At 38.2% G+C, this 26008-nt stretch overlaps 1 protein-coding gene across 5 annotated transcripts in view; it reads right to left on the bottom strand.

Annotated features, from left to right (window-relative positions):
• Window positions 1-22830, bottom strand: part of Rragb (Ras related GTP binding B) — a 41193-nt gene extending 18363 nt beyond the window's left edge. For 4 of the 5 annotated variants that reach the window (XR_013342579.1, XR_013342578.1, XR_003303014.1 and 1 more), the window contains exons 1-5: window positions 22209-22830; window positions 21356-21389; window positions 18727-18826; window positions 12635-12701; window positions 10442-10664 (exon numbers count right to left, since the gene is read on the bottom strand). Coding sequence is in view for 2 of the 5 variants with exons in the window: in XM_026413605.2 (XP_026269390.1) it covers window positions 10442-10664; window positions 12635-12701; window positions 18727-18826; window positions 21356-21389; window positions 22209-22300 (516 nt within the window). In the remaining 3 variants the exon portion in view is untranslated. Of the gene's footprint in view, window positions 1-10441; window positions 10665-12634; window positions 12702-14539; window positions 14624-18726; window positions 18827-21355; window positions 21390-22208 lie in introns of all 5 variants that reach the window. The other variant, XM_026413607.1, reaches the window with a different exon arrangement.
• Window positions 22831-26008: the final 3178 nt, after the last annotated feature.

Raw genomic sequence — 26008 nt, forward strand, 5'->3', positions numbered from 1 at the left:
ATACCCATATCAAGATTTTGTAAATCAAAATATTTAACCTTTTGATATACATTTCTCTCAAATGTCTATTCATATGTATTATTTACATATGTATGCACTGTATGTATTTCAACATATAGATATAACCCCCCCACAAACATCTACCAATCTTGGATATATTTCTATGTATATATGCCCATATGTACATTGGAAAAAATTGTTATACCATTTTTCCATGAGTGGATGAATTGGGAGCAAGTGTATGATGGTTAATTTTTGTGTCAACGTGACTAGGCTGCAGTACCCAGGTATTTGGTCAAACGTCAATCCAGATGTTGTTGTGATGATATTTTTTAAGAGGTTAAGTTTTAAATAAGTTGACTTTGAGTAGAGCAAATTGCCCTCCATAATGTAAAAGAAAAAGTTTCACTACTGAGAAAAATGGAGCTCTACCTACAGAATGCCTTCAACAATCTTAAGTACAACATCAGCTTTTCCAAGGACAGTCTCTAAAATCGAGTGAGCTAACTCCTTAAAATAAATCACTCTTCTTTCTTCCCTTTACTCAAATATCTCTACTTCCATAACCCTTCCCACCAACACACATCCTATTGGTCCTGTAATTCCGGAGAACCAAAATTCAGATTTTAGCACTGATAGGTTCTAGAAGAGAATTTTAAGGATGAGTCTTCTCAATTGGTTTTTGAGGTTTCTGGAATCATTTCTTTAATATGATTAGAGTTAAAGGTGTTAATAACTCTATTTCCAGTAGTAAAGATAGCAGTGAATAGTTCACAGTGATATATAAAATACTACCACTGAATACTTCTAATCAAATATGTACAAGGGTGACCATGTATATAATTTTGAATATTTTTTGTCAAAACAATGAGTGTGTAATGAGATTGGCTGACTTATACTAATTGTGCTGGACCAAATAGAGAAAGAAAAAAAAAAAACGAGCTCAGAAATTTCAATCCCCAGTTTAAGCACCATATAAATAACCCCAAATTATCTATATTCACCCTAGAAGAAACCCATACCCTCTATAGATGCAGAACTGAGATTGCTGAAAACTAAACTTGGAATCTCATCCTGTGAGTGGATAAATCACAATGCATATTTAATTCCCAATTAAACAGAGTATTTTCTGTTGGAGTGCTGACTGAAAGAATAGGATTCTAGAAATTGGAATAAGAGTCATATGGGAAGATCTCAATGAAGACTAGGACACTGAACTCCTAACTTCTCATGAGTCTTTGCAAATAGAAGCAGCCACTACATTGAGATTTAAAATTAACCCTACTTTGCCTCAGGGGAAGGTAATGATATCCCCTGAGGTAGCTGTCTTAAAACAGACCTGATTTACCATCACCATCTCTCTTAGGTTTCTAATGGTTTGGTTGCTTGGCTGAAATATGAACCCCAAATGGCCTATGCTAAGTGAAGCTGAAATACCTGACCTGCATTAGTATATAAGGGAAGGTATCCAAAGGCTTAGGGAGACTGGAATGTTCAAATGGATTTGTCATTTAAGACCTACTTACCAATCTTGGGAAGTGCCAGAAGAGACCTTTCACCATAACTGTGAGAAATAAATTTGTGAGAGGAGCCCAGCTTCCTTCCCTGCTCTGATCACTCTTCTCTGTAGGCCAGACCTGACAGTGGGAACTGCTGCCACTGAATTTGGGAACCTAAATGCAATGATGGCAGTTGGATCCTGAAGTGGTAGGAGCAAGGTGGAGACACTCACCAAATGCAAGGTAGGTCTAATCTGACAGAGTAGGTCTCTGACTGAGACCTATGGTGTTTGCTAGTTGATCATGGTGGTCCTTAGAAGTGAAATAGATGGGATATCGACTAAATTCCCACTTCTTCTATATAAGTAGAAGAGTCTAAGTCAAGTGGTCCAAAATCTAACTTGAACCATAAGAACAGAGTCAGGACCCCTCAATAGACTTGTATTAGTTTACAGACCTAGAGCATCTTGAATAAAAAGGGTGGGTCCAGGTAAGGAAGGACCCCACTATACTGCCCAAAGTTTATACTATTATTTTTCCTCCCTGCCTCCTCCAAATGAACCTAAGACCTTTTATGAGGGTAACTGTGCTTTGGGGAAAAGGAAAGGATCCAACCTTTGGGAGACGACTGAGCACTGGCTCTGAAATTCCAGGAGTCACAAAATATTACTATAATCCACTAGTCAAGAGTAGGAAAGTCAGTAGTTGTAGTGGTCAACTTGATAGGATTAAGAGATGATGAGGATTAAGGAGTTTATGGGTATGTCAAGAGAATGATTGACATGTGAGAGAGCCAACCAAAACGGAGACCCTCCCTAAGCATGGGCAGCACCAACCAATAGGATGATGGCTTGGATGGAATAAAAGTTGGAAGAACAAGGAAGCAGCAGCAGATGCAAGCTCAATTCTTCTGGAACGGGTTTTTTTGACTGCTGCTGTGATCATCTGAGGATATGGGACTCTAGCTTCTTCACTCTTCCAAAGTGGACTCTGCCAGTGATTCTCCAGAAGCCTTCAGTCTTAGACTAGGATTACACTATTGATCCCTCCTATTCTAGGCTTTGGCCTCTTGGACTGTGCAGCTACTGGTTCTTCCAGCTCTCCAGACTGCAGATGGCCACTGTGGAGTATCCAGCTTCTGGTCACATGAGCCAACTTAATAAATCCCTTTTTATAATCATACTACCTGGTTCTTCATGCCAGTAGCATATGCTTGACTCAAAGATCAAGCCATTCATGCCTAAGTACATGTGGCTGGTATAGCAATTCTGTACAGCATTGCTTTGGACCAAGGAACTCACTTCACAGCCAAAGAAGTGAGGCAATGGGCTCATGCTCATGGGATTCACTGGTCTTACCATATTCCCCACCATCCTGAAGCAGCTAGTTTCAAAGAATGATGGAACAGACTCTTGAAGTTGTAGTTACAGCACCAGTTAGGTGGTAATACATTGCAGGCTAGGGCAAGGTTCTTCAGAACCTTCAGAACACTCTGAATCAGCATCCAATATGTTACTATCTCTCCTATTGCTAGAATTCACAGGTCCAGGAATCAAGGGGTGAGACAGGAATGGTACTACTCATTCATCATTACTCCTAATAACCCACAAGGAAAGCTTTTGCTTCTTCCCTGCAACCTTATGTTGTATAGGCTTAGAAGTCTTACTTTCAGAAGAAATGCTTCTGCCTGGAGATACAACAATGATTTCATTAAACTGGAAGTTAAGACTTCACCATGGACACTTGGGCTCCTCATGCCTCTGAGTCAACAGACTATGAAAGGAGTTATGGTACTGGTGGGGATGATTGATCCAGATTATCAAGGGGACATTGGACTGTTACTCCACAATGGAGATAAGGAAGCATACTCCTGGAGTACAAGAGATCCCTTAGGGTGTCTCTTGGTATTACTCTGTCCCCTTATTAAGATCAATGGGAAACTACAACAACCCAATCCAGACAAGATGACAAATGTCTTAGACCCTTTAGGAATGAAGGTGTGGGTCACTCCTCTAGGTAAAGAACCAAGACCGCTGAGGTAGTTGTTGAAGGTAGAGGAAATACAGAATGGGTAGTAGAAGAATGTAGTCATAAATACCAACTATGGCCACATGACCAGTTACAGAAATGAGGATTGTAATTGCCATTGATAATTCTTCCCTATTCCACTAAGAATATGTTTGGGCATACTTAACAAATGCATTAAGAGGAAATAATTGTTACTCTCCTGTTATTCATTCTGTAAAGTAATACTGATTGACTTAACATTAGTAGTGTTTTTGTTTATTCTTCTATTCTGGGGAAAGAACTAGTGTATTCGGTTGTAGGAAGGATAGTTATGTTAGGTAGAATTATAACCTTGTTGTGTTTATTTGGAGATTAAGTGAGATGTAAAGAGTCATATTTGGATATCAAGTTGACGAGGGGGTGGATATTTGGATTAAGAGATGCTAAAGATTAAGGGATTTATGGGTGTGTCAGTGAGGATGTGTCTAGGAAGGATTGACATGTGGTATAGCCAACTGAAATGGAGACCGTCCCTAAATGTGGGCAGCACCAACCAATAGGATGATGGCTTGGATGGAATAAAAGTTGGAAGAACAAGGAAGCAGCAGCAGATGTAAGCTCAATTCTTCTGAAACGGGTTCTTGACTGCTGCTATGATCATCTGAGGATATGGGACTCTATTTTCTTCACTCTTCCAAAGTGGACTCTGTCAGTAATTGTTCTGGGGCTCAGCCTGTGGACTGTGCAGCTACTGGTTCTTCCAGCTCTCCAGCCTGCAGATGGCCATTGTGGACTATCCAGCTTCTGGTGGCATAAGATAACCTAATAAATCCTTTTTTATAATTATACTTCCGGTTGATTCTGTTCCTATAGAGAATGCTAATACAGTGGTCAATAAAGTTTTAGTTCAGTGGGCCCATGGTTCCCCAAACCATACTGTGGTTATATCCCAATTCCAGAGTACATATTTGGAACAGACATACTCAGCAACTGACTGAATCTCCACATTGGTTCCCTTATCTGTGGTGTGATGGCTAATATGGCAGGAAAAGTCAAGTGAAAACCACTAGAACTGCTTTTTCCTAGGAAAATAATAAACCAAATGCAATATTGAATTCCTGAAGGGATTGTGGAAATTATTGCCACCATAAAAGATTTAAAAGATACAAGGTTACCAATTCCCACCACATCCCAACTCATTTTGCCTCTTCAGGCTCTACAGAAGGCAGCTAGCTCTTGGACATGGATTTCCATAAGCTTACTCAGGAGGTGATTATAATTTCAACTGTTGTAAAAGATATGGCCCAATTCCTTGAGCAAACTCACACATCCCCTGGTACCTATATGCAACTATTTTTCTGACAAATGCCTTTTTCTCCAGACTTGCCCATAAAATCCACCAGAAGCAATTTGCTTTTAGGTAGCAAGGCCAGCAAAACACCTTCACTGACTTACTGAGGGAGATACCAACTCTCTAGTCCTATGTTATAATTTAATTTATAGGGCTCTTGGTCACCTTTTCCTTTTACAGGATACTACACTGGTCCATCACATTAATGACATTATGCTGATCAAACCCAGCGAGCAAGAAGTAGTTACACCAGACTTATTGGAAAGACATCTGAATGTCAGAAGGCTGAAAAGCAATGTGACAAAAATTCAGGAGTATGCTACCTTTTTAAAAAAAAAAAAATGTTTAGTTGTAGATGGACAACACTATACCTTTATTTTATTTATTTATTTTTATGTGGTACATAGGATTGAACCCAGTGCCTCACTGAGCCACAACCCAAGTCTGTTACCTTTACTTTTTAAGGACAAAAGAGAAATGTACATCATCTAATAGGCCTATGTAGATTGTGAAGGCAAAATATTACTCTAGATGCATTACTCCAGCTTATTTACTGAGTGACCCAAATAAGCTGCTACTTTTGAATGGGGCCCAGCACCAATGAAGGCTCTGCGACAGGTCCAGGCAGCTGTGCAAGCTGCACTTAGACCATATTGTCCAACAAATTCAACAATGCTTTAAGTGTCAGGAGCACATAGGGAAGCTGTTTGGAGCCTTTTACAGGCCACTATTGGTGAACTGCAATGCGCGTATTTAGGGTACTGAAACAAAGCCCTACTATTCTCCACAGATAATTACTTTCCTTTCAAGAAACAGCTCTTGGCCAATTACTAGGCCATAGTACATACAAACTGAACATGTCCCACAGGCTACCAAGTTACCATGGGAACTGTGCTGTTCATCAGGAACTGGTTGTTATTTAATCTACCAAACCATAAAGTCAGACATTTATAGCAGCTCTCCATCACCAAGTTAAAGTCATATATTTGTGAGACTGGGCCCATGAAAGTCTTGAGGGCATAAGTAAGTTACATTTTAAGAAGTGTTCCAAATACCTGCAGTCCTCCTTTGCTGCTACATTACCTTTTCTTACAGCCCACACCTAAGACTTCATGGAGCATTCCCTATAATCAGTTGACTGAGGAAGAGAAGACTAGGGCCTGGTCTATAGATGGTTCTGCATGATACATGGGCATCACCTAGAAGTGAACAGCTGTAGCTCTGTAGCCCATTTCTGGGACATCCCTAAAAGAAAGTGTTGAAGGTGAAATCCTCCCATTGGAAAGAACCTTGAGCAACTGGTTGTTCACTCTGCTTGGAAGGAGAAATGGCCAGATATACAGCTATGACTCATGAGCTGTAGCCATTGGTTTGCTGGATGGTCAGGGACTTAGAAGGAACATATCTGGAAAAATGGAAGAGGTATATAGATAAATCTCTTCCAATAGACAAAAAAAAAATTGTGAAGATATCTGTGTCTCAGGTGAATGCCCACCAAAGGGTAACCTCAATAAAAGAGGATTTTAATATTCAAGTGGATAGGATGACCTGTTCTGTGGATACCAGTCAGTCTGTATCTTTATCCACCTCAATGGGTTCAGGAAACTAAATGGACATGGTGAAAGGGTTAAAAGTAATATGTGGGCTCAGCAACATAGACTTTCACTCACCAAGGCTGTCCTGGCTGTGGCCACTGATGGGTGCCACAGCAGAGACCAACACTGAATCCAAAATACATACCAGTCCTCCAGGTGAACAGGCAATTATATGATGATGACTTGATTATAATGGTCTGCTTCTATCATGCAAGGGGCAGCATTCTACACTTATTGGAATAGACACTTAATTCTGGGTATTGATTCACCTTCCATTTATGCAGTACTTCTACCAAAACTACCATCTGTAAATTTAGAATGCTTCATCCACTATCATGGTATGGCACATGATATTGCTTCTAATCAAGGAACTTCCTCCACAGCAAATAAAATAAAGCAATGGGCCCAGACTTTATTGTTCTTATCATGTTCCTAACCATCCTAATGCAGCTGGCTTGACAGAATGATAGAGTGGGTTTTTGAAAGCTCAGTTAGGTGGCAAAAATTTATAGGGCTGGGACAAGGCTGTCTGGGAGGCTATATGCTCTCATTCAGCATCCAATGTTTGCTGCTTTTTCTACCACAGTGAGGATTCATGGCTCCAGGATTCAAAGAGTGGTAATGGGAGTGGCACCACTTATTATCATCCTTAGTAATGCACTAGCCATTACTAAGGGTAAAGGACAAAGTTTTTGTTTCTTGTCTCTATGACTTTATACTCTGCTGGCCTGAAGGTCTCAGTTCCAAAGGCAGGAATGAGTATGCCAGGAAATATAACAATAATTCAACTGAACTAGAGATTAAAACTGCCACCAGCTACTTTGGGGTCCTCATGCCTCTAAATGAATTGGCAAAAAAGGGAGTTCCTGTGCTCTCTGGGGTGACTGATCCTAACTATCATGGATGGTCAGGGACTTAGAAGGAACATATCTGGAAAAAATATGTTCATGGGGAAATTGGACTATATTTCACGATGGAGTTTGGGAAAAGTATGTCAAAAATAAAAGAGATCCCTCAGGGTATCTATTAATAATATCATACCCTGTAATTAAAGTAATGGAAAACCACAACTACCCAGTTCAGGCAGGTCTACTAATGGCTTAGACCATTAGGTCTACTAATGGTTTTAGGGTCATCCTACCAGTAAAGAAATATAACCAGCTGAGGTGCAAAGGCAATCCAGAATTGAAGAAGGCAGTTATAAATACCAGCCAAGATCATGTAAATGAGAATTATAACTGTCATGAGTATTTCTTCCTTGATTTTGTTATGAATATGTATAAGTGGATATATACTAAGCATGTCTTTCACTTTTATCCGTTTATCATGAACATATGATATATAAACTTTATATCAATATTATTTTAAGTACTATTTACATTGTAATATTTAAGTTACAGGATAGAAAGTAGAAGAATAAACATTACCCAAGGACTTATCTGGAAAGAGTTAGTGTATTTCTAGTTGTATGCAGAAAAGTTGTATCAAGTTATGTGGAATTATAATTGTGTTATTATATTTATTTGGAAATTAATTATGCTTTTAGAAAATGTGTATGAGTGCCTAGTTGAAAAGGGTGGACCATAATGGTTAGTTTTTTTTGTTAACATGACTAGGCCATAGTACTCAACACTGGGTAAAACAGCAGCCCAGATGTCACTGTGAAAGTACTTTTTAGATGAGATTATCATTTAATTCAGTAGACTTTGGGTAAAACAGATTACCCTCCATAATGTGGATGGGCCTTATCTATAAGACATTTAGAGAAAAAGACTGATATTATAAAGAAGAGGGGAACCTACCCTCACATTGCCTTCTGCCTTAAACTGCAACATTGACTGTTTTTCCTGGGTCTCTAGTCTAAGGACCTGCTCTCAAGATTTCAGAACTGCCAGCCTCCACATTCAGTGGAGGCTATTACTTAAATAAATACTTCCCTCATCTCTTTCTGTCTCTTTATATACAAACATATCTCATTGCCTCTGTTTCTCTGGAAAACCACAACATTCACGCACATGCAGGGAAATAAATCTTAACGGAACTTTGTATTTTGAGAAGCACTTAATTATTTATACTTTAAAACTTCAAACTTTAAATCTTTAATGAAATTAAAGATATTAAGCTTAAAATCCACTAAAGAATATTAATATATCTTTGGGGGATAGTCATATGAAAGAAAATCTAATTCAAAATTATAAGTGATTGAAACATTCATAAGGAGCTCATTTATTGAAATGTTCTAGATTTAATTGTAATTTTGGCTAAGGATTGAAATTATTTTTAAAGCTTCACCAACTCAGGACCCATACTTTTTTTTGTACTGGGGATTTAAGCGAGGGGTGCTTTACCACTGTTATTGTTTGCATGTGAGGTGTCCCCCAAAAGCTCATGTATGAGACGATGCAAGAAGGTTCAGAGGAGAAATGATTGGGTTGTAATAGTCTTAACCCAATCAGTGATTTAATCCCCTGAGAGGAATTCACTGAGTGGTAACTGAAATGATAGGGTATGGCTGGAGGAGGTGGGAATTAGGGCATAGCTTTGGTGTATATATCTGTATCTGAAAAGTGGAGTCTTCCTGTTCTCATATGAGCTGCTTCCCTATGCCACACACTCTGCCATGAATGTTCAACCTCACCTCAAGCCCCAAAGAATGGAGCCGACCTTCTATAAACTAAGATTTCTGAAACTGTGAGCCCTCAAATAAACTTTTCCTCCTCTACAATTGTTCTGGTCAAATCTTTTAGTCACAGCAGTGAAAAAGCTGACTAAAACAACCACTGAGTCGCATTCCCAGCCCTTTTCATTTTTTAAATTTTGAGACAGGGTATTGCTAAGTTTTGTAGGGTCTTGCTAAGTTGTTGAGGCTAGCATCAAATTTGCAAACTTGCAATCTTTCTGCCCTAGCTTTCCGAGTTGCTGGGATTATAAGTGCGTGCCACTGTGCCTGGCAGGACCTATACTTATACACAGTTTTCTGGGAGATGGAGAAGGGGAAAGAGTTAAAAAAAAAACTACTGGATATTCAAAAGTACAGTTCTGAGTCAAATGCAGAACCTTGTCAAATGGTTTTTGAAAGCCTGCAAAATAATCTAGAAACATTCGAATAGTAGAGACAATCCTGTAAATAGTCATGGAAAAAAGTATTCCTTACCATAGCTATTACCCAAACTCCTTTAGACTTAAACTCTAACATTACAACTCAAGGAAGAATTATATTCTTCTATATGACTAGTATATTCTAAAACTGCTTTCCTTAGTTATACCCTAAGAAATAGAGGGGGATCTTCTCTTTCACTTCAGACCTTACAAATCTTATTCTCCTATAAAGTGAACTAGAACTAGACTATGTTTTTGATCTGCCAGTCCTGGAGTCTCAAAACTATGTAGGATTTTATGCCTTCTACTTTATTTTTTTCTCTGATGGGTCTTTGATCCCTCTCTAGGCTATACTAGTTTATAGGTAGTTATCTACATTTTTTTATCATGAGGGGATGAAGGCTGATATTTCCTACTATACCATCTTGGTGACTTCACCTCCTACTGTGTCTTCTCTAGTACTAAGTCATTTGTACTAGAAAAGAAGAGAAACATACTATGTCAGTGCAATTATGAAGGACCTGGCCTAGAGCCTCACAGTATGGTTGGCACATGGACTTGTAACTACCAGTTTCTATGTCAACCCAGTGACAGCAACAACCTTTCTTCCTCTCATTCTTGGTGGGTCTCTAGGCTTGACAGTAAACCATGGAGCAATAAACATTTTAAAAATAAAGGCTGCTTAGTGATGTCACATGGTCAGATTCCTTACCTAATTTTAAAATTTATTTGCTAATTGAATATCACATTTCTCTTACCATGAAAAAATGTTTTTAAGAATGTTTTCTTAAAAAAAATGATAAGATTTTAGTTTGAAAGCTTAATTCTGGGAACTTTTTTGCTGAAAAGAGTATGGTACAAATTTGTGTAGCACCCGTTCCATTTCTTACCAGGTCCCGTTGATCCTCCTGTACCAGATCCATTTTGTGAACCAAGCAAAAAATTTTGGCATCTGGAGAGTTCTGGAGAATGGCTTCCAGGCATGACTGATAATAGTGCATGTCCTTTTCAAGTTCGCGGCTCTCCACGTCAAAGACATAAATCAGAACCTCCACATTTCGGAAGATATTGTCCCGTTGGCTAGTGAAATAATTTTCCATGAAGGTGTCTTGTCTGGTAGGAAAAACAGATAGTAAGCAAGTCCTCAGTTCAAGCTTCATCAATGCAAAAGATAATCATAAGGCTACAATTTATAGGGCAAACAATAGCAAATAATTCTGGTCTTACCTTACCTCTTTTTGTGTATGTGTGTGGTGCTAGGGATTGAATCCAGGGCCTTGTACATGCAAGGCAAGCACTCTACCAACTGAGCTATATCCCCAGTCCCTTTACCTTACCTCTTGAGACACAACTTGCATCACCCTCTGCTCCTCTTTTGGTGCTCTATACACATAGACCCTTTCCCAGTTCAAGTGGGCCATGGTTTATCCACCATAGGGCCTTTATACATGCTGCTCACTCTGTCTCTGATACTACTCCCATGCTTTTTCATCTAATTAATTCTTCCTTGTTCCTTTAGGTTTCAATTCAATCCACATTTCCTCATACAAACTATGACTTTCCCTGACATCCCTGATTTGAGCCAATGTACTTACCATAGGCTCATTTACCAATACATTACTCTCATTGCCAACACCTACTACAAGTATGACATTACACATACTTATATGGGTCTTTAATTAATGACATTCATTTCCCTGGACAGCAAGACAAGAACCATGTTTGGTACTATTCCTCAGTTTCTCAGATTTAAAGGAGTGTCAGATGCTCAATGAAATTTTTCTGAATGAAGAACTCAATAGTCAAATATTCTAAACTATATGAAAATAACTGTAATGATAATTTTTTAGAAGAATGTTGGTCTTTGCTTCTTACGCTGTATGCCACTTCCCAAGAAGTCCTCAGTCAATAGCTAGACAGCAGAAAATAGTACCATTGTGTAGCAGGGGATGGGGGAGTGGGATATGAATCTAGGTTCTAGTTCTGTATCTTGCTATTAATAAGCTACTTGACCTTGGAAGATTATATCTTAAAGCAAGGGACTTGGACTAATATCTTTACACAGACTAGAGAACTGGAAATAATGACAATGAGTAAGGATTACATGGAGAGAGCTGCTAGGATGTTAAGTGATCCATCTGCTAACAGGAATGAAATCATTTTCTTAGATAGTATTTGGCTATCACATTACCCTTTCAACAAATATTCACTGAGCTCCTATTCTTTATTTGGTTTTATACTAAGGCCTGGGAAACAGAGCTGACAATAATATCTACTTATTTTGTGAGACACTGTGGTATGTATTTTTATATAAAATCTCAATTATCAAAATAACCCTGAGTTGGTACCATTACTATTAATTTTGTACCAGAAACTGTGGCTCAGAGTTTAAATGATTTACCCAAGATAAAACAGCTAACAAAGCTGAGATATAAACCCCAACCTAACTCCAGTACCTATATTCCTAACCACTGTGCACTACATACTGCTGCTTCATATCAGAGATATAAATGGCCAAAGAGTAGCACTGAACATTGGCATAGAAGCACAGTGAGTGTGTGAATTTGTGATGAAAAAAAAAATTTTTTTTTTTTTTTGGTGAGTGCGTTGGTCATGAGAAGAGCTGTCTCCTACTTTCTAACAGTGTGTAACTCAGCCAGATTGCACATGCTCAGAGTTTGATCTATAGTGCTTAGATTGCCTGGAGATAATTTTTTTAATTATTAAAAACAAATTATTATGGTGTGGTAGCTAAAAGCTTGGCACTTGTGTCAAATCATCTAACACCGCAAAAGAAATCCAATTTATGCCCCTGCAAAATAGAGAATGCTTAACCTATACTACACATATCTAGGTGAAGTTTGTGTTAGAGATACTTAAACATGTCACATACAGAAGGCACGTCCACAGTTAACAAAAATCAGAGATCTTTATTTAATCAAGTACCAAGTATGAAATAATTCTATCCAATGTATCTATTATAAATAACAGTTACTGTAGGTATATTTGTCATACTGATTATACTAGAAGCCATGGTTACTGCCATTGGCTTTACAAACAAGTAAGTAGATGATGGTACTTACCCACCACAATCCCACAGGTTCAATACCAGGTTTCCCAGAAATCGAACATGAGAATGTTCTACATCAACTGGAAGACAAGTATGACAAATCTAGTAATTGCAGCATGCAAGGTGAAATTCAAAATAAGCAAAGCACTAACCCATGGAATTTAGAAGGACCAAAGTGGAGTGAAATGCTCAAAGCCACAACAAGAAGGTGATTTTCAGCTTAGTAATGTGGTTTAGTGGCAAGGTGGGTACCTAAACTACCCTGAGCTACAGAATTGGCTCTTATGTAAGTCATTTTACTTTTTAGTAGTTTAGTACTCAGAGTAGAAACAATCTCCAATTATACTACCAATGTTAAATTTCCACATATAAGACAGCAACATATACCATTTAATAGATCTTCCTGTCCCACCTGCCCTCACCAACTTCCCCCATGAAAAAGTAAAACAACAATAACAAAAACCGAACACAAAACAAACATAAAACATAACCAAACTAACTCCTGTCTTGATTCCTTTTCAGTTAATGACTCTACGTTTCCCCCTATTGTGTCTCCTAGGTTCTCATTCAATTCATTGCTAGTTCTTTGAAATCTCTCAATTCCATTATCATCTCATGCAAACACTGCTACAAGAGATCCATAACTGAACTCCCTACCAGAAAAACCTTACCCATTTTACATCGTCCTATAGGCTACTGTCAGGCTCATCTTCTTAACACTACTTTGAACATGTCACTCCCCATTCAAATACTTTCAATGGCTCCTCCGTCCCTAAAGGGGGACAGTCAAGGTCCTTCACAATTTGGCTTCCAATCTACCTATATATCCCCCAATAATTCACATTAATAAAACCTTTCATTCCAGCCCAATTTGGCTTATTCACAGTCCTCCCAAACCCCACTACCTCCCCAACCCCAACATACCTTACATCAGGGGTCGCAAACTTGCTAATAGGGGCCAGGCCAGTAAACATACAATCAAAGTTGGCCACATATAGAGGATAAACATCCATCCAATAGAATGGGCAGCAGTTACTGAGCTCTTGCAAGAATGCTGGCTCAGGTTTGCCAGATCTTTCAATTTTTCAATAGCAGTGGGAAATTCAGATTTTTATGAAAACTTTGACATGTGATAACTAATTCCAATTTTTCTAAAACAATGGACAAGCCAAACAAAATTTGTCTATAGGCCTTATCTAGCACACAGGCTGCCTGTTTGCGACCTCTGCCTTACACTTCCCTCCCCGCTATCCTTCACCTACTCTGTCCTTCTGCCTAGAAAGCCCACCCCATCTTTCTTTCAAAGTTATATTCATCTTTCAAGACCCAAACTAAATCCCACTCCTCTAAAAGCCCTGCCTATCTCACCCCACTTACCGTCATTTCTCCCACTAAATTCATTCAAACATTTATTAAGCATCTACTCTCTGCCAGGCACTAAAAATCCCAAGGAGGAATAATGAAAATATTTATACTGAAAAGTACTCTAAGACTAGAAATTATTATCTATATAATTTATATGATAGTCAAATGTTATTATGGCATTTCTTCTTTGACTATCTCAAAGCTGTTGCTTAAATTGAGTATTATCTAACTTTTGGGCAATTTTACCTTCTCATAAACTAGATCATAGATAGCAAAGCATTAAAAAGTAAAGCATATAAGCTTTGGAGCCAAACAGATCTGAGTTCAAGTACCAGCTCTACAACTCTGTGACTTTGGGCAAGCCACTTAAGTTCTGAGTATTCGTTTCCATTTCTATTTAAAAAGAAAGAAGGGGCATAGTACTGACCTCACAGAATAGCTGTGAGGATTCAATGGGTTATCATATATGAAGTGCCTGGCACATAGTAAGTGCTCAAACTACTTCCCTTCTCCCCTTTACTTCCCCCTCCTTGGAAAAGGAATCATATCTTACATGTCTTTGTATTTCCAACAGAGTCTACGAGAGAGTAGGTGCTCAAACTGCTATTAATTTGAAGACTATGTATACGGTCTAGTACTAAAAAAAAATGGAAAGAAGTGCTACTGAGAAAGGGAAAGACAATAACAAAAGAAGTGACAGGATTCAGTGACTTTTAAGATATGGGGCAAATGGGAAAGAAATCTAGATTCTACTCCCATATGATAGAATTTGTTCTCATCAAGTGACCAATGGCCCCATTACCAAATCCAGTGGACTTTTTAGTCCTTGTCTTACTTTCTGCAGCATGACACTGTTGACTACTCTTCTTCTCAAAAAAAATCTCTTTTCTTGGTCTCTGATATACCTACAAACTCTCTGAAAGATCCTCCCTCACAGGCTCCTATTCTTCTTTCTGTCCCTTAAATGTTGGATTTCTTCAGGTCTCCATTCTTGGTCACCTTTCTCATCTATGTATTCTTCCCCAAAGTAAGATAATATATTCATATTATTTTGTATACAATTTGGATATTGATAATTCATAAAAAAGAAGCTTCAGTACAGATTTCTCTCCTACCTTTCTGACTCACACAGTGCATTTCCATTTGAATAAATCACAAGTATCCCAAACTCAACATATCCAGATTAAGTCATGTCCCCTGTCTTCCCCCCAATCAGTTCTTTTTTCAGTCTTTTATCTCTTAGTAAATTCAACCAGTTGCCTATCACAAAACCTTAGTTTCATCTTTCAGTTCACTCATTCCCTCACCATTCTCCCCATATCTACCAGCAAGTCCTCTTGACTCCACCTCTTTAATATACCCCAAATCCATTAGCTTCTCAACGTATCCACTACCAACACCCAAATCAAGCACTCATCTCTTTCCTAGTTTACTAAAATAGTTTCCTAACTAGTCAATTTGTTTCTATCCTTGCCTCCCTCTGATCTACATTTCATATTATAGATAGAGCAATCTCTCCAAAATGTATATTTTATTTCATTCTTTTAAAAGAAAAAGAACATGTCATTCGGAGTATGCATGATTGCATACACCCGGAAAAAAGGGGCCAGAGGATAACCTCAGGATGATCTAACCCCCATTTTCTGCTTCCCTCTTACGTTCTTGGCCCTTTGGCTCTGCTAATCTTCCTGTCCTGAGGTTATGAGAAACCGAAAAGAAGCAAAAACAGAGCTTTGGGGAATTGCATACACTTATGGGGCAGAAAGAAGAAAATATTATGATAAAGATTATCTTTTTTAAAAGCAGGGAGGAATGGTTAAAGATAAAAGAAGAAAACCAGGGTAATAAAGCATTAAATAAAAGCCCAGAGAAAAGAGAATTTTGAGAAGGTAGGAAATCTTGGAGCTGTCAACAGTGTTTGAGACTAAAATACTTCATAATCATATTTTTATTGACAAATTTACTATTCCAACAAACACATTTTAACATCCCCCCTAATAAATTAATAACATCATCATTCTGTATTCTTACTTCAAATTTCCAAACACAGTAGGCTCTAAATTTAACAAAATAAAACTGGACTTTTTCAAGAAATGACAAACTAGGAAAACACTAAAACATTAAAGTCAATGTAAATTTTAAAAGAAGTACTCTTTTGCTACTTTTAAAGAAATTAGCAACTGCATAAAAGGAATATCAAGTAAAAAGCAATGCACTATAGGAATTTTGAACTAGTCTATATATTTAGCAATAAAACAGACCTTTCTTCAATAATAACAAACTAGCTAATGATGATATGCTAAAGCATTAAAGCCAACATATTTTTAAGTATACTTTTACTACCTTTAAGGAGATATAATAATTGCTAACAAAGTATATTAATAAAGCTCCCACTTGAGATATCCTTAAGGACAAGAGCCCATCCACAGTGCCTAACACACAGAGAAGTTTCAGAAAATTACCCATTTAATAAATGGCCTACTTTAGTGAATAGGATCCACATAATTTGCAACATTCTGTTCATAATGATGCTGTTAGATTATGTTGAAATTACTTTAAGCAGTTTGAGTAGTTCCAAAATTTTGGTTGTGAGTCTGTTCATTGGATTCAATAATAAATCAAGTCTGCTGATCAGTTAAAATCAGAAACATCACTGGGATTAGAAAGGGGTTCTTCAACAAATTGTGCAGAATTTTAAACACAAAGAAAAAGGAGTCTGCCAGGAATTGTTCAGAGTAGTGTTCATAGATTGTGATATAATAAACAGAAGTTGAGCACAGATTGGTATTCCAGCTCTAATGTTTACTAGCTAAGTGAAATTAATTTTTAAGTTGTACTTTTGTTATCTATTAGAATAAAGTTAATATGAGGACTAACACAAATAAAACAGAATACAAAAGCCTGGCAAATGACAGTTGTTCAATAAACATTTGCTTCTTTAATCTACTGAAATCATATAGGTTCTAGGCCTAGATATAACTTGGAAGAAAAGAAAAATTTCAAAATCTATCAAATCAAGATAGAAAGAAATGTGAATGGATAGACAGATTTTCCAGAAGCCCGATATAGGTACAACAGGCCATTGAACAATATCTTGTCCAAAATTTTTGACCAATATCGAAACCAAATGACATACTCATCAAATGTACAAACTGCATAAGGCTGGAAGGATAGATAATATACGAGAGAGTAACAATGAACATAGGATCCAAACCCTTTACTATAGAAAAGGAAATGAAGAAACACAGATCAGAGAGACAGTGACTTGTTTTGAATTTTACAGTTAACATACACAGGGTGCAGAAATATATCATGGGATAAAGCAAAATTTAGTAATAAGCATTCATACTTAGGTTCAAAATATTAACTGCACAAGACCCAGAACAATATGTTTTAATAACAATATATCTGAAGAGGAACTGGGGCTTTTTAGTATGACTCAGTGTAATGAAGGTCATTCCATAAAAGAAGATGGGGGTTACTCTGTTACTAATAGCAATGTAATATCCAGAATAAGAGATGTAATAGGCCTACTCTGCCCTGATCAGACCACAGCTACATAAGAAAAATGTAAATAAGTTTGAACAAATCCTTAAAAATACTTCCAAATTATGTCAAATGAAGAATAGATGGAGGAACTAGAGATGTTTAACTTAAGAAAGACAAGATTTGGGAGGCAGGGGATGACTAGGATAAACTGAGACACTGAACATCTTCAAACATTTGTAAAGCTTACAAGAACAGAAAGAAAACCAGCTAATGGAAATGAGGGAAAATAGATTTGGATCTCTGCTTAAGAGACAGCTTTGTAGTCATCAAACCTGCCCTAATTATGAAAGTGAATACTATACTCCAAGCCCTATAAGAACAGAAATAAGGTTTTCTTCTCCTTTTTATCTCAGAATCTGGACAATAACGTGTTTAAAAGATGTTTACTATTCTTGAAACCAGAGTGAGACACTATTCTTATGGGTGACTTATCCCTAAAAACATTCAAGATGCTAGAAACACAGATCAGGAATATTTAAAGGTCAGGTATGTAATGCCTCCTTCACTTGGAAGTCAAAGACCAAGGAAGGAAGAATCCAGAAATGCTTGGATGCCACAGAATGAAATGACATTGCAGCTCACAGACAGAAGGGCTCTCCTAGGATCCTAGATACACTGGCCTGGTGGCCATGGCAACCCAGCAAGTCTATATACTAACATTTCAACCATAAAGAGCAATAAGATATTTCCCATGTCAGAATAGAAAACTCCAGTGAGACCATCTATGTGTATCTAGGATGAGAATATCAGGTTAATTTCCATTCTTCCCACCCCTGTAGTTTACCTTTGAATGAGGACAAGGACTAACTACAGCTTCAAAAAATTTTGGATTTTATTTATGCTTCTTAATACCTAAGAATTTCCCTTTGTACAATAACAATTAAAAACAAACACTCTTCCCCCAAAACAAACAAACACAAAGGACCCTATGCTGGTTAAGAAATAGCAGGATAAGCAAGAAGTTGGAAGAGGGCATCCCACTTTGTAAGCAAACTAGAAAGCAAAAAAGCCTTCCAAGAGAGTGAGCAGTAAGAATCAGAATTAGGCCACATTTCTCTGAGGAGAAATGCAAAAAGGGGAACATGCTCCAAAAATCCTTCAACCTCTGCATTCCCAAGCTATGCAACCAAGTGTGTTATGCAGATTAATAGTTAAGATCACCTCACTTTACAATAAGATAAAACATCTTACTTGTTGCACCAAGCCGACGTGTGTCTCTGGCAATATAATTTGCAAAGATAATAGACCTCATGCTGGTCTTACCAGACCCACTTTTACCCATCAACAGCACCTAAAAAAGAAAGAAAAATGTTAACAATCTGGAGTAAATCTAGTGTAACAGGACCTATTTCTCTCCTGTATTTGGCATTTTAGTGAAATAACAGTATCAACAATCTGGTGTAGATACTTGTAACTAACTAAACTGTTTCCCAACCAATGGTGAATGCAGATATATCTAGCATTCCAGAAGCCAAGTGCTTACCTGTCACAGGTCACACATCCTTTTGGCTACAGAACTACAGTGATTTTATGTTTTTTGTTTGTTCTGTGGTAATGGGGATCAAACCCAAAGGGTTCTTTACCACTTTACATTCTGTCCCTTTTTTATACCTTTATTTATTTATTTTTATATGGTGCTGAGGATCAAACTCAGTGCCTCACACATGCTAGGCGAGTGCTCTACCACTGAGTCACAGCCCCAGCCCCCATTCTGACCCTTTTTAAAATTTATTTTTTGAGACAGGGTCTCATTAAGTTGCCCAGGCTGACTTCAAACATGTGATCCTTTTGCCTCAGCTTCCCAAGTCACTAATTACAGGTGTGGGCCAAAGCACCCAGCTGAATTTATGTTATTAATATGTAATATTCTTAGAACTAGATTAGAAAAATACCATCTCGAGAGGAAATTAAACCCGATTCTCCTATAATCTAATGTTTTATGCACTGAACTACTTAGCAGGAGATTTAGCATAATTAAAATTTCTTCCTCCTCCGGCTCAAGGTCAATTCTTCTACCTCTCTGGAGCACTTGAACTTTTCCCTTCTACTTCCCTCTATGATTTTGTTTCACTAATTACTCTGTCTCTCTTTTTTTTAATATTTATTTTTTAGTTATAGGTGGACACAATATCCTTATTTTATTTTTATGTGATGCTGAGGATTCAATCCAGTGCCTCACACATGCTAGGCAAGTGCTCTACCCCAGCTCTCTGTCTCTTCTTTTTATAAGTTTCCCATGACCTACAGGATTAAGGCTTTAAACTATATATAAGCTCTAGCCTATCTACTACACTATCTTCATCTCCTGTCCATCTGAGCTAGAACTTTTAGCAACCAGCCACACTGAACTGAGAACAGCTTATAGTCTCTGTTACCAGCCCTCCATGGAGTCTTGCTTCTATGTCTGTTTTATACTGTACTCTCTCCCAGCAATGTTCCATTCTTTGTTCTTTCTACTAAATGTCACTTGGTTTAGTAATCATCTGCTCAAGAAGATTCTCTGACCCTAAAGCCCTAGGCTGACTTAGGTGTCTTATCTCAGTCTCCCAATTAAACTGTTTTATCATTGCAAAGGACATAATGTATTGCAGTTACTCACTTTTCAGCCTGATTCTCACAAGACTCTAAGTTCCCAAAGGGCAGGGAGAGTCCCATTTATATCTCCAGTGCCTAACATATGATAAATGCTCAAAAGATGTTCTTCAAAGAATAAACAAGCTTCAAAAACAAAGATAAAAAGGAGAGCTTCTAACAATGAAGAAGTTTCCAGTGGAAATTGTGGCCTTATGAAGGTAAATAACTTTGTTATCAATGTTAGCATTAACAGAGAGAGAAAAATACCTGTCAAGAATGTCATATATTCTTGTATTTGAAGGGAATTGGATAAAATGACTTTTTAGAGTCCTTTCAAATCTAAAATTTATAAAATACTGTTCCAATTACCTTGCTTTTCAAATGTAATGGATACACATTTTACTTTCAATCACAGATATTTTATAAAAATTTCTGATTACAAATGTAAGGAGTATTAATGAAAATGTACTGCACTCAGGTTTGTACTACACTCAATCTAACACATTCTCTGTGTAACTTTATCTAATTAAGAAAATTTCACTACTGAGCCAGCCAAAAATCTGTACAAAAAAGGGATTTTCTGTTATTTAAAAAAATATTTTAACTGAGAAACAGTTAACTATATATATTTCTGGGGTACAACATGATATTTTGCTACATTTATATATTATGGAGTGATTAAATTAAGCTAAATTTTGTTTTTAATCATGTAAAAAATTCTGGTATTTTTAGGCATCCTTGTTGATAAGGCTAAACCATGTTAGACCCTAAGTGCTCTACAGGCATTTTATTCATTTACATTTCACAACTACCTATGAGATGGGTGATTTGTAAAATCACCATTTCACAAACGATACTGAAGCCTCGAAGTTTAAGAAATATGCTCTAGAGTTGCACTCTTAAGAATTCTGCCTAAACCCCAATGTGAGGCATAGAGCCATAACAACATAAAAGGAAGAGTGGACAATTCCAGTTGGAGAACTGATGTAAGATCTTATAGTGTAACATTTTGATTTGGGTTGAAAATAAATGTGCAGGCAGACTCCTACATAGTGGGTGTATATATGGATTCACCCATTCAGATTTATATATTTTAGAAAAATAAAAAATCTAATGGCACAGTGAATAAGAATCAGGAAGGTTCCTGCAATAGTCCAGGAAAGATGGTATATATCCACTCTATGGTTCCTGAATGACTATTTCTTACCTTTACCATCATGTTTCTGATGTACCTAACACATCTTACCTTTTTCTTCATGGCTGTATTTGGTAGCACCCACCTGTAGACATAAACCAAAAGACAAGAGTTCCCATGATCCAATTGCCTTAGAAACTGAAATTAAAGAAATATAAATAAATGTGCAGGAGCAAAAGAACATGTTTAATTCAACAGGTGAATGCAGCTGTGTGGGGAACCTCAGTAGAGTAACAGCCCTCATAAACTACAAAACTGGGTTCATGCTCTTGTCCCCTAACTACAACCTCTGGCGACAGCTCCTAGGAGAATATATTTAGGAATATAAATGAGTTATTAAAATTTGACTTTTCCTCATCTTAAAAAATTGATCAACAACATATACAGGTGGTGTAATAAGTCAAAGAACATTTTCATATTTAAATATTATATATCAAATCTTATATTTTTTAAAATTCGACTTTCTTTTTTTAAAATCTGGAAGCATCCTTGGACCTTGGCAGTCTTCCAAGATGTATGTCACTCATTAATGGCACAAAATACATATAATACAAGTCTCAAATTCAGGTACAAATTGGCACAGAAAACACTCTAGGCCACTGGTCTCTAAGAAATACTAGTCCTTTTATCTCTTACATGGTGAGATCTAATCGCCTTTTATTGATAATTCAAAGCAACCGTCTCAATTAGAACACCCACATGCCCCTTCCCAAGGGTTCACTGCCCAATTGGCACCAGTCCCTTTTTCAGTTTATTATGTTGTCAAAAGTATATCAATCAACCCTACTGATGAACCGAAGCAATTTATCATGCAATTTATCATGGGGGTGGGGTGTTCTAATTCACAATACTCTTCAGTTCAAACACCCTCCCTTCCAGGTTTGACACAATACCCTTCACCCACCCAAGCGAGCCTTCCGGTTCCCCTAGTGGAGGATCCATTCGCGGCCCCAGATTCTCTTTCTCCATCTTTTTCTCAGAGTCAGATTCTTCCATCGTGCAACAAGTCCTTTCCAGTCCCTTCTAAATCCGCAGTACTCTTTTTTTCTCGTTCACCCCCTCAACTGCCTATTCTCATTGACTGCGGCCCTCAGGCCTGCTCTATTCTTGCCTCTGCCTTTGTCCACTGGGGGGCCGCTTTCCCCACCGTTACCTTTACCGCCCCGAACTTGGCCTCAAGGCACGGCCAAGCAGGCCAGCCAAAAACCAAGCGATTCAGTGGTGCAAAGGAAGAGATGGAGGAATAGAGGAAAAGACAGGTAAATTGGGGAGTCTCCCCGATTTGGGGCCTCACGCCGCAAGGTCTCGAAACCCAAAAGTGATTTCGCCCTCAAAAAGGTGGGGACCGCGAAGGCGGAGGTCGCCGAAAGAGATGACCCGGTGCCGTAGGCACTATGCGGTGAACGCCTCAGCCGCCAGGTTGCTCGCTCCTGGCCGCCCGGTTTAGTCCGCCAGCGGCGGCGGCGGCGGTAACGACCTAACCGCCCGCCCTTCAGGATCCCAGGTACCTCACCGCAGCCACCCGACTGCAGGCCAGGATCACGTGAGCACCTGTCGTAAACCCGGAGTCTGACACGTGACTGCCGCTGCCCAAGGGGCGGGTGGGCTGGGAAGAATACCATAGAGACTACTCCGGGAAAGCCAGAGTGTCGCTTGTCGCCATCACGTGGCATTAGCTCTTAACTTCCGCGCCACCAGCCCCACAGGCTCTGTGAGCCTGCAGGCTCTTTAAGAGTGTGCCGACCTGCTCCCCTGCCCCCAACCGCTAAGGAGAATTAAAGGAGATGACTGTATTTCCATGTCTCCAGGCTAGCCATTTTTACTGCTAGTTACCCTTAAGGGATCTTGGCAGGGAAGGCCAAGCGTTTTTTAACTTCCTGTCTTTTGTTGTTAGTCCCAGTAACCGACCTTGCAATTAGGTGCATTAAATATCTAAATCTCTTAAAACTGAGACTTTCCCAATAAATTATTATTGCTGGGAGCAGGGATTCATGTGGGGTTTTAGTATTCCCATTCATCTCCCCACTTTTTAAAAAATATTTTGGCAATTTAAAATTTTTTGATTAATATGTAATATTTGTACATATTTATGGGGTACAGTGTAGGAAATAAGTTCTCATATCACTATAGTAAGAAGTAATAAATATAATATACATTTATATATTATATATTGCCGTGTGCATATATTACTTTGATAAGAAAATAAAGGAAGAGAAACAGCACACAAAAAGGGTACTCTCTGCTCCCATATTTTCCCATTTGAGTTCCTATATGATTTTTTGTCCCCATAATTGGCATGCCACTGATACTGCCGGTTATCGGTGATGAGTCCTGCTTCCCCACATGTTTAAGTTTGAACATTAGAGAAGCAGGCTGAGGCAAGCATATAAAGCAGAGTTTATTCAAAAAGGGGTAACAGACTTCTGGGAGGGAGAAGGGGGCCATAGCTGGTATCCTGATATCCCAAGAAGCGAGGTGTTCTGCCCTTTTTATAAGCCCTAGGCTTCCTTTGTTCTTCTGACTTTCCCCCTTATCTTTCTCCTTCCTGCCTACCTGACTAGACCCAGGAATGCTTGGTGGGATGGCCCCAAGGTGGGAAACGGGAGAGTGGAGGGGGAAGGGCAACACTGATTAACAAAGGGCATTTTAACAACCTTTCAGCTCCCTGTAGAGAGGGACAATTCCTGCTACAGGTTACCTTGGCAACAGGTTGCAGCAGGCACAGGTTCTTGATAAGGGTGGAGGAAGGGCTCTGTAGGAATTAACATTTCAATCCCTCAGGGGACAAGTCTCCAACTTCCCAGACTCACTCAAAATTGACCTCCCTGGTCCGACCTGACTCAATTTACCATCTATACTGACTGCCTGTCTAATTCTGGCTTAACAATAACAACAATAAAAATATTTTTTTCTGAAATCCCATTTCTTAGCCTTATCACTTGCTAATCTGTCTCCTTCCATCAGCTATCCCACACACATTCCTATTCTAGCTTTTCCTGTCTGGTGAAAGACCTTAAATACAAAACCAGGATTTCACTTTAGATTTGCTGCCCACCATGCAAGTCATTGAGACCAAGTCATTTTTAGTTAGATTTCTACAATGTGTGTACACCTCCCTGGTCTGAATCATTGAAATAGCCTCCAAAGTGGTTTTCCTACAGTGGCAACTCTAAATGGGTTGGAGGTGGGAGGAATACTTTTTTATCAAGTCATCTCATATACCCCAACATGAAATACGTGCTTGTTTTGTAAAATCAGCTTTCAAACATCTTTCAACCCCCAACACATTCCCCCGATGTTTTACCTGCTAAATTGCTCCCTTAAACTACTGTTTATAGAAATTTAATGTCTCCCAGCTACTTCAGTTTTCCATTTCCTCCTCTCTCCAACCATCCATTCTTTCTACCGACTGCTTGAGTGACCTTTTAAGTTCAAATCAGTGAAGGCTATTTTTCTGCTTTAAAACTCTTGTATAACTTAGGGGGAAAGTGTATCAACACAAGGAATTTCAAGACCCAGCTTATAGCAACTTTACCAACTGCATTTCTCCACCCACTCTCACCAACTCCGTCAAGCTTCTTAAGGAATTGCTAGTGTTTTCTCAATGTGCCAAGAGGCAAGAAGAAAGAGGAGACAACATCTGACAAAGAAGGGGAGAGAATGTATGAAGTAGAAAAGAGAGAGAAGTGGGGAGATGGAAAGAGGTAAGGAAGAGAGGGGAAAGGAGAAGAGGAAGAAGGAGAAATTGGGATTAGAGAAAGGGAGTTGAAGAAAGAGAATGCAAAAGATTTAGGAATGAAATTAAATTAAGGGTTGATTCCAAAGAATGGTGAATAAGACTATTGGTATAATGCATTCCTGTATTGTCTAGCTGTTAAGATACTGGTTTCTTCTAGGTGCCTTTGGCTGCTTTATTTTTACACTTTCATTAAGAAACTTATCATAAATAGGGGATGAAGTTCACTTTTTATTATTGTCAAAATAACTTTTTAAAAATTTTTATTATAGATTATTTTCAGAAAATGTTGATTAAGGTCTTTTATTCTTCCAACAAGCACTTATGGAGAACAACCATTCATTGCCAGGAACTTTGATGGATGACAGGGTTACAAACATCACTCTATTTTGTACCCAATATTTGTCAAGTGTTCCTGTCTTAACACCTTAGCTCTACTCTATACACACACAGATACACACACATACAATCAGTCTTCCGTTTGTCCAAATCCCAATATGGAATTTTTTTTCAGTCATACATCTCAGGTAGAAACATACTAAGACCTTTAACAAAGATTCCACTAAGATCTCAGTTTCCTTATAATCTCTAAATTAAATCTAGTTATGTTTACCCTTAAACCCACTCTTAGGTCTCCAGTACTCAAATTGCTATTCATAACCTGCCTACCATTTTCCTTCGCCACCCTACTCTTCTTCTTTTTCCATTGTTCACTACTATTTTCCAGAGCCTCACAATTTCATCCCTACACCCTGCTGGTAGCTTTTACCTCCATATCCCCATCCCTTGGCTTGAAATATAATAAAATGTTTCTCAAGTTAATTAGACTTAAAGCTTTAATGAATGAAAATCTGGTGGAGGAATTTTTGGTTTCCAGTTCTGCATGTAAATAACTTAAAACTCACTCTTCATGCTAACAGTAAGTTAAAAAGCTCAACAAACAAAAAATCAACAATTATTCTTAGATT

Source organism: Urocitellus parryii, chromosome X, assembly GCF_045843805.1.
Source record: "Urocitellus parryii isolate mUroPar1 chromosome X, mUroPar1.hap1, whole genome shotgun sequence".
Taxonomy (NCBI): domain Eukaryota; kingdom Metazoa; phylum Chordata; class Mammalia; order Rodentia; family Sciuridae; genus Urocitellus; species Urocitellus parryii.